The sequence below is a fragment of the Aethalodelphis obliquidens genome, unplaced genomic scaffold, assembly GCF_003676395.1.
Source record: "Aethalodelphis obliquidens isolate GAN/ISIS:26980383/991018 unplaced genomic scaffold, ASM367639v1 scaffold23, whole genome shotgun sequence".
Classification (NCBI taxonomy): domain Eukaryota; kingdom Metazoa; phylum Chordata; class Mammalia; order Artiodactyla; family Delphinidae; genus Aethalodelphis; species Aethalodelphis obliquidens.
The window spans coordinates 13,725,539-13,739,631 of record NW_020837967.1 but is presented as its reverse complement, the minus strand read 5'-3'; the positions used below and the strand labels follow the sequence as shown (position 1 = coordinate 13,739,631).

At 36.0% G+C, this 14,093-nt stretch overlaps 1 protein-coding gene across 2 annotated transcripts in view; it reads left to right on the top strand.

Moving 5' to 3' along the window:
• DNAJC1 (DnaJ heat shock protein family (Hsp40) member C1) overlaps positions 1–14,093 on the top strand; it is a 204,700-nt gene that overhangs the window by 97,564 nt on the left and 93,043 nt on the right. For both annotated transcript variants that reach the window (XM_027121805.1, XM_027121804.1), the window contains exon 7: positions 2,648–2,738. In XM_027121805.1, coding sequence (XP_026977606.1) covers positions 2,648–2,738 — 91 coding nt within the window. The remainder of the gene's footprint in view (positions 1–2,647; positions 2,739–14,093) is intronic.

The following is a 14,093-nucleotide window of genomic DNA, read 5'->3' as shown; positions in this document are numbered from 1 at the left end:
GATGGGTAAGTGTATACAGGGACATATATACACTACCAAATGTAAAATAGATAGCTAGTGGGAAGCAGTAGCATAGCATAGAGAGATCAGCTCAGTGCTTTGTGACCAGCTAGAAGGGTGGGATAAGGAGCGCAAAAGGGAGGGAGATGCAAGAGGGAAGAGATATGGGGATATAAAGCAGAAACTAACACACCATTGTAAAGCAATTATACTCCAATAAAAATGTTAAGAAAAAAAAGAAAAAACAAAATAAAGTAAATATGGGGACTTCCTTGGTGGTCCAGTGGCTAAGACTCTGCGCTTCCAATGTAAGGGGCCCTGGTTCGATACCTGGTCAGGAGACTAGATCCCGCATGCCTCAACTAAGAGTTTGCATGCTGCAACTAAAGATCCCACATGCCGCAACTAAGAAAATAATAATTAAAAAAATAAAGTAAATATGGGCATGGGAGGATAAGTCAGATGTATGACCTCTGTGCCCTTCAAATTATGCCATTATTTAGCTGGCCCAGGGCTTGTAGAAATCCTTCTGTGGGCTTCCCTGGTGGCGCAATGGTTGAGAATCCGCCTGCTGATGCAGGGGACACGGGTTCGTGCCCCGGTCCAGGAAGATCCCACATGCTGCGGAGCGGCTAGGCTTGTGAGCCATGGCCACTGAGCCTGTGCATCCGGAGCCTGTACTCCGCAACGGGAGAGGCCACAACAGTGAGAGGCCCGCATACCGCAAAAAAAAAAAAAAGAAATCCTTCTAGAAGAAGTGAGGTAGGAACCTAAAAGTGGGAATGGAAGGCATAAGAGGTATATCTTTATTATATTGATTCAGTGATTTTAGAAGTGCCCTGTCGTTTCCCTAATTAATTATCAAGTAAAAGGGTTCTGTTATAACCCCAAGAAACATAGACCCCAGGAGAAAGCTTAAATTTGAACAGTCATAGCTGAAAAGATATAATCCCATTCTAGGGTAGGTGTTCATGCATTTACATCTGAATTGAGGTAGAGCCAAGGATTGATTTTGTTCCTTCATTTCCTGCAGAACTAAAATCCTCTCAGACAGGTCTATGATTTATATGCTCTAGGAGTCATACAGTCTGGGAATGTTACTCTAGAGTTATCCTTGATATCTTTTTCTTATTCCACACCAGTCAGTCATCAAGCCCTTTTACTTCTTTCTTTACTAGGTTTCTCATATATTTCAGTCTAGCTCAGTTTAAAGAATGCTTATTGAGTGCCTGTTTGATGCTAGATACTGTGCTCTGAGCATACAAGTAACCCTGTCTCAGATTTCTCATTTTCTAGAAGAGAATACAGCATGATACAAGCAACCATAGAAATGGGTTTAAATACAGAAGCAGTATACAGGAGAGAATTACTCTTCCAGGGAAGGTCAGAAAGACTTGCAAAAGAGGTGATGCTTGAATAGGGTTTTCAAGGATGAGTAGGAGTTCTTCAGAGTAATGGTAGGGGAGCAAAATGTTCTAGCTAGAATGCAAAGCATACAGAAAGACATGAAAGCATAGCACAGTGTAGCTTGGCAGCTACAAGTAGTATTGCTATAGAACAGATGGAGTTTGAGTCAAGGGGTGGTGGAAGATTATCTGTTTTTGCTTTTTTCACTGTCAGGACCTTCATATGCCTAGAGCACCAACTTGTTTATCTCCATGTCTGTGATTAAAGGCCTGGTCTTTTTTCGGTACTCTGCTAAAGTCTTACCTATCCTATTTGCCACTTCTTGAGACTTTAGCCACTGTATCTTGACACCTAAGTATTTGTGTACAGCGTGTGTCCTCAGTCCTCAACTCTCAGTGGAGTGACAACTTTCACTTGTATCTACATGGTCATAGAGGTTTCACAATCAGATTTGCATATAGTAATTTTGAAAATCTTTTGGAGTTAAGGGACTAATATGAAAATAGTGTTAGTACTTTGTTAGTCACAATAATATAATTTACTATGCTATCAAATAATTCAGTTCAGCAAGTGTGTTTTTCTGCTCTCTGTCCATGCATAATACTGAGAAAATATACAATGGAAGAAAACAGGAAGAGGATACATCCCTTTCATATCTGAGAGTAAAGGCTTTACTTAAACATATTTATACTCATGTAGTTTCTGGCTTTCATTAGTTCTCTAAGATAGAGAAATCGTAGATAACTGCTTATTCAGTTTCTTCTGTTCATCATAAAATTTGAAAGCATAAACACAGAGGAAGACTACTTATTCAATGAAAATACTGCTTTAAATAGTTTTTTTAATATTTATTTTATTTTTATTTATTTTCCTTATTTTTTTGGCTGCATCGGGTGGGTCTTAGTTGCAGCATACAGGATCTTCCATTATGGCTTCCTTGCAGCACGCGGGTTTCTCTCTAGTTGTGGCGTGCAGATTTTCTCTTCTCTAGTTGTGGTGCACGGGCTCCAGGGAGCGTGGGCTCTGTAGTTTGCGGCCTGTGGGCTCTCTCGTTGAGGTGTGCAAGCTTAGTAGTTGTGGTGCGCAGGCTTAGTTGCCCCGCAGCATGTGGGATCTTAGTTCCCCAGCCAGGCATTGAACCCGCGTCCCTGAATACACTGCTTTAAATTGAAGTTATGTGGAAAATACCATCAAAGCAAACTGACTTTTATGTTAATTTATTTGTTACTTCTTTTTTCAGGATGCTGGGCAGTTTTATGCTAAATATAAAGAAACAAGATTGAAGGAAAAGGAAGATGCATTGACTAGAGCCGAACTTGAAACACTTCAAAGTGAGTTTTAAACATTTTCTTACTGTATTAACTATATTATATAAAACTGATTATTTAAATTTGGATTTTCCCTTAAATTCAATAGTAATTAAATTTTCTGTGCTTTCTTTGCTACTCTGTAAATGGAGTTACTTGTACTTAATATACTACATGTGGAAAATACTGTATTAGTAATTTCTGAACCACCCACAGCTCAATATCAGGAGGGGTAAAATTAACATGGGGTCATATAGTTCCTTTAATCTGAGAGGCATCCAAAATCTAGAAAGTCCTTAAATACTCCAGTGCTGCAGTTGTCATTGATATTTAGTGCTGAGTCTATCCAGTTGATCCCCAGCTTGCTGTATTACAGTAGTAAACAGGAAGCCTGAAAATGTCAATGATTTTTGTTTTGAAAGCCTTTGTTTCGTTTGTATTATTGTTATATAACATGAAAAACCTTGGCTAAAGTGTCAGTATGTTGAAATCTTCCATTGAACACTAAAGACAGCTCTTGCTGATTTTAGGAAAAGTTGAACATACTATTAAGACATTTTACCAGCCCTGGTCTTTTTGTCTAAGTTTGTATATCTACATCTTTCCCACACGTATACATTCTGTCCCTTTACGTTGCTTTATCTTTATCCAGAGCATTTAACGCTACTTAACTTTAATTTATATATTCATTTTGTTTACTCTCTGGTCCCCCCAATAGAATGTAAGCTTCATGAGGGTAAGGACTTTATCTGTTTTGTTCACTGTTATGACTATCCAAGGACCTTAAAGAGTCCCTGGCACATAGTAGGTTCTCAGTAGGTAATTGTTGACTGAATTCATGGAGGTGAAGTCTATTTTTTAAAAAATTCCAATATGAATGTTTTTGGTTCAGACTTCATTTCTGAATGCTATGCATGGTACCAATCTGGGCACAGAAGACAGTGTAAACACCCTTAATACCTGGTCACTTCACGCCTATAAATGTATATAAATACACAGCATGTGTAGTTTAGAAAACAACTTGTGTGCTTTTAAGGGTATACAGTAAAAGCTTTTCTGCAGCGCATAGAAGTCATTTAGCCAAATCAAACTGGAAAAGAGCAACTGTGGTATTAGTATACCACGCATTCAGTTCACACTTTCAGTATATACAGAAAAATGGTCATGGCCATTTCCCTTCATATACTGAAAGTCTAGCTTTCTGTCTGTACCCTGACGCTGACCATGGTTTGAGAATAGAGGAGAATTATGTTCTCTCCAAACCCAAAGAGTACACTGCTACTACCTAAATGTGTGACTTTGAGGGTTTTACTTTCCTTATCTGTCAGAAAAACATGTTGGACTAGATGATCCCAGTATTAGTTTTCTATTTTTGTGCTAACAAATGGCCACAAATTTAGTGGCTTAAACACAAATGTATTATCTTATAGTTGTATGGCTCAGAGTCTGACATGAGTCTCGCTGGGCTAAAGTCAAGGTTATCAAGCAAGGCTGCATTCCTTTTCCAGCTTCTAGAGACCTTCCACACTCCTTGGATCTTGGCCCCCTTCCTCTTTCTTCAGATCCAGCAATGTTTCATCTCTCTGACTCTTCTGTTGTCACATCTCTGGCTGATCATAACTGGGAAAAGTTCTCTGCTTTTAAGGACTTGTGATTATATTGGGCCAACTTGGATAATTCAAGATAGTCTCCTATCTCAAGCTTAATCACGTCTACAAAGTCTCTTTTGCCATGTAAGGTAAAATATTCCCAGGTTCTGGGGATTAGAACATGGTCATGGTTAGGGGACCATTTTTTGCCTTATACAACCTTCAGGTGTCTGGGCAGCTTTAGAACAGGGACTTTCTTTTTCATCTTTGTGTCTGCAGCATTGAATATAGTGTCCTGGCACAGAGTAAATGTTTAATAAATGGATGAATGACTAAATATATGAATTAATATAATCCCATGAATATTAATGAGTGTTAATATTAGTGAAGAAGAAAACAAACTTACGGTTACCGGAGGGAAAGGGGTGGGGAGGGATAAATTGGGAGATTGAGATTGACATATACACACTGCTCTATATAAAACAGATAATAGGGACCTACTGTTTAGCACAGGGAACTCTTCTCAATACTCTGTAATGACCTATATGGGAAAAGAATCTAAAAAAGAGTGGATATATGTATATGTATAGCTGATTCACTTTGCTGTACAGCAGAAACTAACACAGCATTTTAAATCAATACTCCAATAAAAAATAAAGTTTCAACAGTTACAAACACAAAATAATATTCAGATAAACTATATCATTGTTTAAAGCAGACTTCTGTTTAAGAGGAAAGTTTAGGATGTTAGAGAATTACGTATTAAGGTTGACTGATGTGTGTTTTGCAGAGCAGAGTAAGGGTGGACAAATGATTATTATTGTTATATTAAACCAAAGATTGAAACAGAAGTTGATGTTAGAGCAATTTTTGAAATAGTTTTAATTAAATTGAATAAATCAATGAATAAATGAAACTTTAAATGTAATTTTTATATAATTGTTACTTTTAAGTAAAACTGTTACATAAAAATTTTCTAACCCTTTTAAGACTAGTCAAAAGGAGCGGGGGGAAGGGGCTTCCCTGGTGGCGCAGTGGTTGAGAGTCTGCCTGCCGATGCAGGGGACACGGGTTCGAGCCCTGGTCCGGGAAGATCCCACATGCCGCGGAGTGGCTGGGCCCGTGAGCCATGGCCGCTGAGCCTGCGCGTCCGGAGCCTGTGCTCTGCAACGGGAGAGGCCACAACAGTGAGAGGCCCACGTACTGCAAAAAAAAAAAAAAAAAAAAGGGGGGGGGGAATGACATTTACAAGAAAAGAGAAGAATATCAAACTAAACCAAAATTTACCTGTAGAGGCAGTATGAATACACTAATTTCATTGCTTTCATAGTCATGTTTTCATGACTGTTTTTCCAAAATTGTTTAGAGACTTTTGTTCTGCCTAAGAATTTGATAATAATTCTCAAGCAGATTTGATAATGCTCTTTTAAAAAAAATTTTTTTAATTTTTATTTTTAAATTGAAGTAGAGTTGATTTACAATGTTTCAGTTATACAGCAAAGTTATTCAGCTACACATATACATATATGTCTATTCTTTTTAAGATTCTTTTCCATTACAGGTTATTGTAAGGTATTTAATATAATTCCTTGTGCTATACAGTAGGTCCTTGTTGTTTATCTATTTTATATATAGAGGTGTATATCTGTTCATCTCAAAGACCAAATTTATCCCTCTCTCTCTTTCCCCCTGCTAACTGTAAGTTTTTCTATGTCTGGGAGTCTCTTTCTGTTTTGTAAATAAGTTCATTTGTATCATTTTCTTTAGATTCCACATATAAGTGGTATCATATGTTATTCGTTATAATAATTTGTTATTATTTAATAAAAATATTGTGTAAAGAAACAATTTTAAAATAGGTAAGTATCTGAAAACTCTGTATGCCAGCAAAAATGTGTGATAGTCTTCTAAAAAGTTGGAAAATTCATTACTAGCTTATGGTTTCTTGAAACTGAAAATGAGGAAATTAATTGCCAGAAACTTTATTAAAACCAATACTCATCCTAGGCTCTGAGTAATAAGACTTCTGTCGCTCATGTTTTGATATCAGTAGTATATTTAGAAAAGGTGATGGTATCAACATTAAGAATGTTAAAGAACAGTCACATTACTCTTAATAACGTCAAAAGCTGTCATGTATTTTTAAATGTAGTCTCTAATGGTTACATGCAAAGAATCTTTTAATTAATTTTGTTAACTTCATTACAGTGTTCTACATTGTATACTTTAGAACTAATACATAAAGGCCCCAGATCCCCCAGTGTGCATTTCATTTGCCCCCATCCTTCTTAATTTTAAAGACCATCATTGGAATACTGAGTTCATAATAACATTTCCATCTGCTTAATTGAGTAAATTCATCTCATGCAGATTAACAATAGCTATTTTATGCTGCCTGTTTTTCATGACCTAATTGCTAATCTGCCCTCAAGTCTATTTGCTTTACTGCTGAGATTGTGCAGAGTCCTCTAAGAGCTACACTAGAACTACACTGAGTAGGGTGTGGTGGTGTTACTTACTGAAATGGTATTTTAGGGGGGAAATCTGAAAAAGGATAATTTCTTAAAAATAAATATCGTTCTTCTGGGAAGTCTTTATGGAAAAAAATGTGATGATTTATTTGGAAATTTTTGAGCATTTCTTTCTTTATTATAAACTTTTAATCAATTTTATGTTTTAGGTTTAAATCCAAGTTGAATATTTATAAATATAAGACTTTTTCAGTGTTAATAATATTTTTATACATTCTCTAATTGTATGAGTTTTAATCTAAGTCAATAGATGTGAGTTCTAAGTACTATAATGAAACAGCCCATATTGTGAATGGAAAAAAATGAGTTATTTTATGAAGAAATTGATTGTAAAGGTTAAAATTTGAATAGAGAAAAGAGGGGAGGAAGGGTCGAAGGAAAACGCAATATTTCCCTTTTTTACTGTGTACTTTATATGAGTTAAGAACAAAAGCAAAATCAAATAATCAAAACCCTACTGTCAAGTACTTCTTTTTTGTCTACAGAGATAATCATTCCAGACATTATATTTTTCTTCTTGTTGTGTGGTCCCCACTCCATGCCCCAGTGATAGCCTAAGTAGGGGTGCCAAGGGGACAGTAAGAACATGGTAGACAGAATATATCTCTTTAGGGTGGCAGGATGAGAAAACATTCACCTTCCCTAAGGTAATGGAAGACTGATTTTCTAGAAAACTTAGGTTCATGAGGAAAGGAGTTGCTAGTGCTGATTTGTAAGCTAATTCAGGGGTTGATGGAGAAGGAGGACAAAGGAGGTAGGGCAGATGTAATCCCAATGGGTTCGAACATTTTTCCTTTGGTAATATAGGGTGCTCATGGATGGGAGATTACTCTCTGAGATAATTTATGAAAAGGCATATGACACATCGCTAGCTCCAGTACATTTGGAAACGACCAAACAGAAATTCTGTACCTTAACTTATTATATAGTAAAACCTGATAGGAGCCCTAGCTCCAAGAGTTTATATGTAGGCAAAGAATATCTTTAAAATAGTATTATTTCCTACGTACTTTGTTCTAATAGCAATGGAATGTGAATTTTTAAAATCATATAGCTCAAATACAAATTACAGTTGCCTCGATATTTCATAATCATAATGCTGTGATGCTTAAATATAATGCAATCTCAGTTTTCTCACTGAAATGATTCAAAAAAGCATTTATTCAATTTAATATATAAACAATTATGGCTATAGATTAACTGGTCAAATTTCAACTAAAATTTTACTTACTAATCTGGAAATGAGTACCTATTTAATGTAACTGTATATAAAATGATACATCACTTTATAAGATCCATGCAGGCAGGTATTTTCGTCTCTCTTGTCTATAGTCATAACCCCAGCACCTAGAATAATGCCAGGCATGTGGTAGCTCCTCAGTAACTATTAATTGAATGAATTAATGAATTTAGAAATACCGTATTGCTCTTTTCTACTTCATACTTCTTAAAGCAATTTATTTAAACTCTTCAGTAACATTTTTGACAAGAGGATTCTTGTCATCAGTAAAACTACTTTTTGAGTCATCAACACAGAGTAAATCATCTTTATTTCCATGTATAATGAGGTATGATCTTTTTGATTCCATGTATGAGACTGACAGTGAAAATTCCAAGTCACAATTCATCTAATATTAGGATTTTTTCCTTTTTTTTTAATATATGATTGTTACAATAAAACCGATGTATTGCTTTATCCCCTCAATAATTTTCATTGTGGTAAAATGTACGTAACAAAATTTACCATCTTAACCATTTCTAAGTACAGCAGAGTTCAGTGGTATTAAATATATTCATAATGTACAACCATTAACCCCCTCCATCTCCCATAGCTTTTTCCATCTTGCAAAACTGAAACTGTACCCGTTAAATAATGACTCCCCATTCTCACCTCCACCCACCCTGTGGCAACCACTGTTCTGTGATTTCAACTACTCTAAGTATCTCACATAAGTCTGATCATACAGTATTTATCTTTTTGTGATTGGCTTATTTCACTTTGCATAATGTCCTCAAGATTCATCCATGTTGTGGCATATGTCAGAATTTCCTTCCTTTTTCAGGCTGAATAATATTCCATTGTATGTATATACCACATTTTGTTTATCCATTCATCTGTCAATGAACACTTGGGTTGCTTCCACTTTTTAGCTGTTGTGCATACTACTACTGTGAACTTGGGTGTACAGATATCTCTTTGAGTCCCTGGTTTCAGCTCTTCTGGATATATATCCAGAAGTGGAATTGCTGGATCATATGATAATTCTATTTTTACTTTTTTTTAGGAACCTCCATAATGTTTTCCATAGCACTGTACCATTTTACATTCTCAGCAACAGTGCACAGAGTTCCAATTTCTCCATATCCTTGCCAATGCTTTTTATTTTCTGGGGATTTTGTGTGTGTGTGTGTGTGTGTGTGTGTGTGTGTGTGTGTGTGTGTGTGTTTCCTATAGCCATCCTATTGCGTGTTTCTTTGGAGAAATTACTATTCAAGCCCTGTACCCAATTTTGAATCAGATTGTTTGTTGTTGAGTTTTAGAAGTTTTCTATATATTCTGTATATTATTCCTTATCAGATACATGATTTGCAAATATTTTCTCCTATTATATGGGTTGCCTTTTTACTCTGTTGATATTCTCTTTTGATGCACAAATTTTTAAAATTTTAATGAAGTCTAATTTGTCTATTTTTTCTTTCATTGCCTGTGCCTTTGGTGTCATATCAAAGAAATCACTGCCAAATCCAGTGTCATGAAGCTTTTGCCCTATATTTTCTTGGAAGACCTTTAGAGTTTTAGTTCTTAGACTTAGGTAATTGATCCATTTTGAGTTAGTTTTTATATATGGTGTTGGGTAAGGGTCCAACTTCTTTATTTTCACATGGTATCTAGCTTTCCCAGCACCATTTGCCTAACTGTTGCTATTTTTGTTTTAATTTTTTTTTTTTTAAATTTTGACTGTGCCGTGCAGCTTGTAGGATCTCAGTTCCCTGACCAGGGATTGAACCCGGGTCACAGCAGTGAAAGCGCCAAATACTAACCACTAGACCACCAGGGAACTCCCGTGAACTGTTGCTTTTCTATTTAACTTTTTACTTTGAAATAATTATAGATTCATAGGAAGTTGCAAAGATAGTACAGAGAGGTCCCATGTACCCTCCTCGCAGTTTCCCCCCATTGGTTATCTTATATAAGTATAGTATAATATCAAAACTAGGAACTGACATTGATAGAAAATGTATGTATAGTTCTCTGCCATTTTATCACATGCTTATATTAATGTAGCCACCACCCCAATTATCCACTACTGCTTTATCATCACAACCATCACCTTCTCCCATCCCCCCATTATCCCTAACACCTGGCAATTACTAATCTATTTTTCATCTGTCTAACATTGTAATTTTGACTGTATGATTTAGAGAATGTGAATTCGAGAACCATACAGTGTCTCATACCTTTTGAGACTGGCTTTTTTCACTCATTGTATTGCCTTTGGGATTTATCCAAGTTGTTCCGTGTGTCAGTAATTCATTTCCTTTTATTAATGAATAATATTCCATAGTATGGATGTACCACCATTTGTTTAACCATTCACCTATTGTAGGACATTTTGGTGGTTCATGGTTTTTGACCGTTACAAATAAGGCTGCTATGAACAGTCATATGTAAATCTTTGTGTGAACCCAGAAGTGCAATTGCTGGGTCATATGATAAGTTTATGTTTAGAGTTTTAAGAAATTGCCAAACTATTTTCCAGAGTTCCCGTACCATGTTATACTCCTACCAGCATTGTGTGAGAGATTTAGGCTCTTTGCAGCCTCACCAGAATTTGATATTCTCACTATTTTTTATTTTAGCTATTCTGATAGGTGTGTAGAGATATCTCACCATGGTCTTAACTTGCATTTTCCTAATGGATAGGGATGTTGAAGCATCTTTTCACATGCTTATTTGCCACGTGTATATCGTCTTCAGTAAAATCTTTCTTCATGCCTTTGGCTTGTTTTCTAATTGGATTTTTTTTTTTCCACTATTGAGTTTTAAGAGTCCTTCATATATACGTTCTAGATATGATTCCTCTTTTAGATATGTTTACTAATATGAAATCTTGATTATTGCAGCTCTACAATAATCTCAAAATTAGGTAGAGTGATTCTTCCCACTTTCTTCTTCTTTTTCAAAATGTTTTAGTTATTCTAGTTCCTTTGCCTTTCCATGTAAGTTTTAGGGTAATCTTGTGTGTATCTACAAAAAAAAATCTTGCTGGAATTTTGATACGAATTACGTTAAACTTGTATATCAATTTGGGGAGAATTGACCTATTTACTGTGTTGAATATATCTCTTCATTTATTTATATCTTCATTAATTTCTTTAGTGTTTTATAGTTTTTAGCTTACAAATCATGTATGTATCTTCTTAGATTTACATCTGTTTCTTTTTTTTTATTTTGAGTGATTAAATGGTATTGGGTTTTTAATTTCAGTCTCCAAATGTTTAAGTAAAGAAATTCAGTTGAATTTTGTATGTAGATATTGTATCCTGCACCTTTTCGGATTTACATATTAGTTCTAGGAATTTTTATGTAGATTCTTTGCATTTTCTATGTAGATAGTCATGTCAGTATGACAATAGGATAATTTTATTTTTTTCCTTTTTAATTTGTATGCATTTTATTTCCTTTTCATGCCATATTTTGCTATCTAGAACTTCCAGAACTATGTTGAACATGAGTGGGGAGACAGGGCATCCTTCTTCTGTTCTAAACCTTAGGGGGGAAGCATTTAGTGTTATACCATTAAGTGGGGTGTTAGCTGTATGTTTTTTTTGTTGTTGTTGTTGTTGTTTAACATCTTTATTGGGGTATAATTGCTTTACAATGGTGTGTTAGTTTCTGCTTTATAACAAAGTGAATCAGATATACATATACATATGTTCCCATATCTCTTCCCTCTTGCGTCTCCCTCCCTCCCATCCTCCCTATCCCACCCCTCCAGGCAGTCACAAAGCACCGAGCCGATATCCCTGTGCTATGTGGCTGCTTCCCACTAGCTATCTACCTTACGTTTGTTAGTGTATATATGTCCATGACTCCCTCTCGCTCTGTCACAGCTCACCCTTCCCCCTCCCCATATCCTCAAGTCTGTTCTCCAGTAGGTCTGTGTCTTTATTCCTGTCTTACCCTTAGATTCTCCATGACATTTTTTTCCCTTAAATTCCATATATATGTGTTAGCATACGGTATTTGTCTTTTTCTTTCTGACTTACTTCACTCTGTATGACAGACTCTAGGTCTATCCACCTCATTACAAATAGCTCAATTTCATTTCTTTTTATGGCTGAGTAATATTCCATTGTATATATGTGCCACATCTTCTTTATCCATTCATCCGATGATGGGCACTTAGGTTGTTTCCATCTCCGGGCTATTGTAAATAGAGCTGAAATGAACATTTTGGTACGTGACTCTTTTTGAATTTTGGTTTTCTCAGGGTATATGCCAACTAGTGGGATTGCTGGGTCATATGGTAGTTCTAGTTGTAGTTTTTGAAGGAACCTCCATACTGTTCTCCATAGTGGCTGAACCACTTCACATTCCCACCAGCAGTGCAAGAGTGTTCCCTTTTCTCCACACCCTCTCCAGCATTTATTGTTTCTAGATTTTTTGATGATGGCCATTCTGACTGGTGTGAGATGATATCTCATTGTAGGTTTGATTTGCATTTCTCTAATGATTAATGATGTTGAGCATTCTTTCATGTGTTTGTTGTCAGTCTGTATATCTTCTTTGGAGAAATGTCTATTTAGGTCTTCTGCCCATTTTTGGATTGGGTTGTTTGTTTTCTTGTTATTGAGCTGCAGGAGCTGCTTGTAAATTTTGGAGATTAATCCTTTGTCAGTTGCTTCATTTGCAAATATTTTCTCCCATTCTGAGGGTTGTCTTTTGGTCTTGTTTATGGTTTCCTTTGCTGTGCAAAAGCTTTGAAGTTTCATTAGGTCCCATTTGTTTATTTTTGTTTTTATTTCCATTTCTCTAGGAGGTGGGTCAGAAAGGATCTTGCTGTGATTTATGTCATAGAGTGTTCTGCCTATGTTTTCCTCTAAGAGTTTGATAGTTTCTGGCCTTACATTTAGGTCTTGAATCCATTTTGAGCTTATTTTTGTGTATGGTGTTAGGGAGTGATCTAATCTCATACTTTTACATGTATCTGTCCAGTTTTCCCAGCACCACTTATTGAAGAGGCTGTCCTTTCTCCACTGTACATCCCTGCCACTTTTATCAAAGATAAGGTGTCCATATGTGCGTGGGATCTCTGGGCTTTCTATCCTGTTCCATTGATCTATCTTTCTGTTTTTGTGCCAGTACCATACTGTCTTGATTACTGTAGCTTTGTAGTATAGTCTGAAGTCAGGGAGCCTGATTCCTCCAGCTCCATTCTCAAGATTGCTTTGGCTATTCGGGGTCTTTAGTGTTTCCATACAAATTGCGCAATTTTTTGTTCTAGTTCTGTGAAAAATGCCAGTGGTAGTTTGATAGGGATTGCATTGAATCTGTAGATTGCTTTGGGTAGTAGAGTCATTTTCACAATGTTGATTCTTCCAATCCAAGAACATGGTATATCTCTCCATCTATTTGTATCATCTTTAATTTCTTTCATCAGTGTCTTATAATTTTCTGCATACAGATGTTTTGTCTCCTTAGGTAGGTTTATTCCTAGGTATTTTATTCTTTTTGTTACAGTAGTAAATGGGAGTGTGTTCTTGATTTCACTTTAAGATTTTTCATCATGAGTATATAGGAATGCCAGAGATTTCTGTGCATTAATTTTGTATCCTGCTACTTCACCAAATTCATTGATTAGCTCTAGTAGTTTTCTGGTAGCATCTTTAGGATTCTCTATGTATAGTATCATGTCATCTGCAAACAGTGACAGCTTTACTTCTTCTTTTCCGATTTGGATTCCTTTTATTTCCTTTTCTTCTCTGATTGCTGTGGCTAAAACTTCCAAAACTATATTGAATAAGAGTGGTGAGAGTGGGCAACCTTGTCTTCTTCCTGATCTTAGTGGAAATGCTTTCAGTTTTTCACCATTGAGGATGATGTTGGCTGTGGGCTTGTCATATATGGCCTTTATTATGTTGAGGAAAGTTCCCTCTATGCCTACTTTCTGGAGGGTTTTTATCATAAATGGGTGTTGAATTTTGTCAAAAGCTTTCTCTGCATCTATTGAGATGATCATATGGTTTTTCTCCTT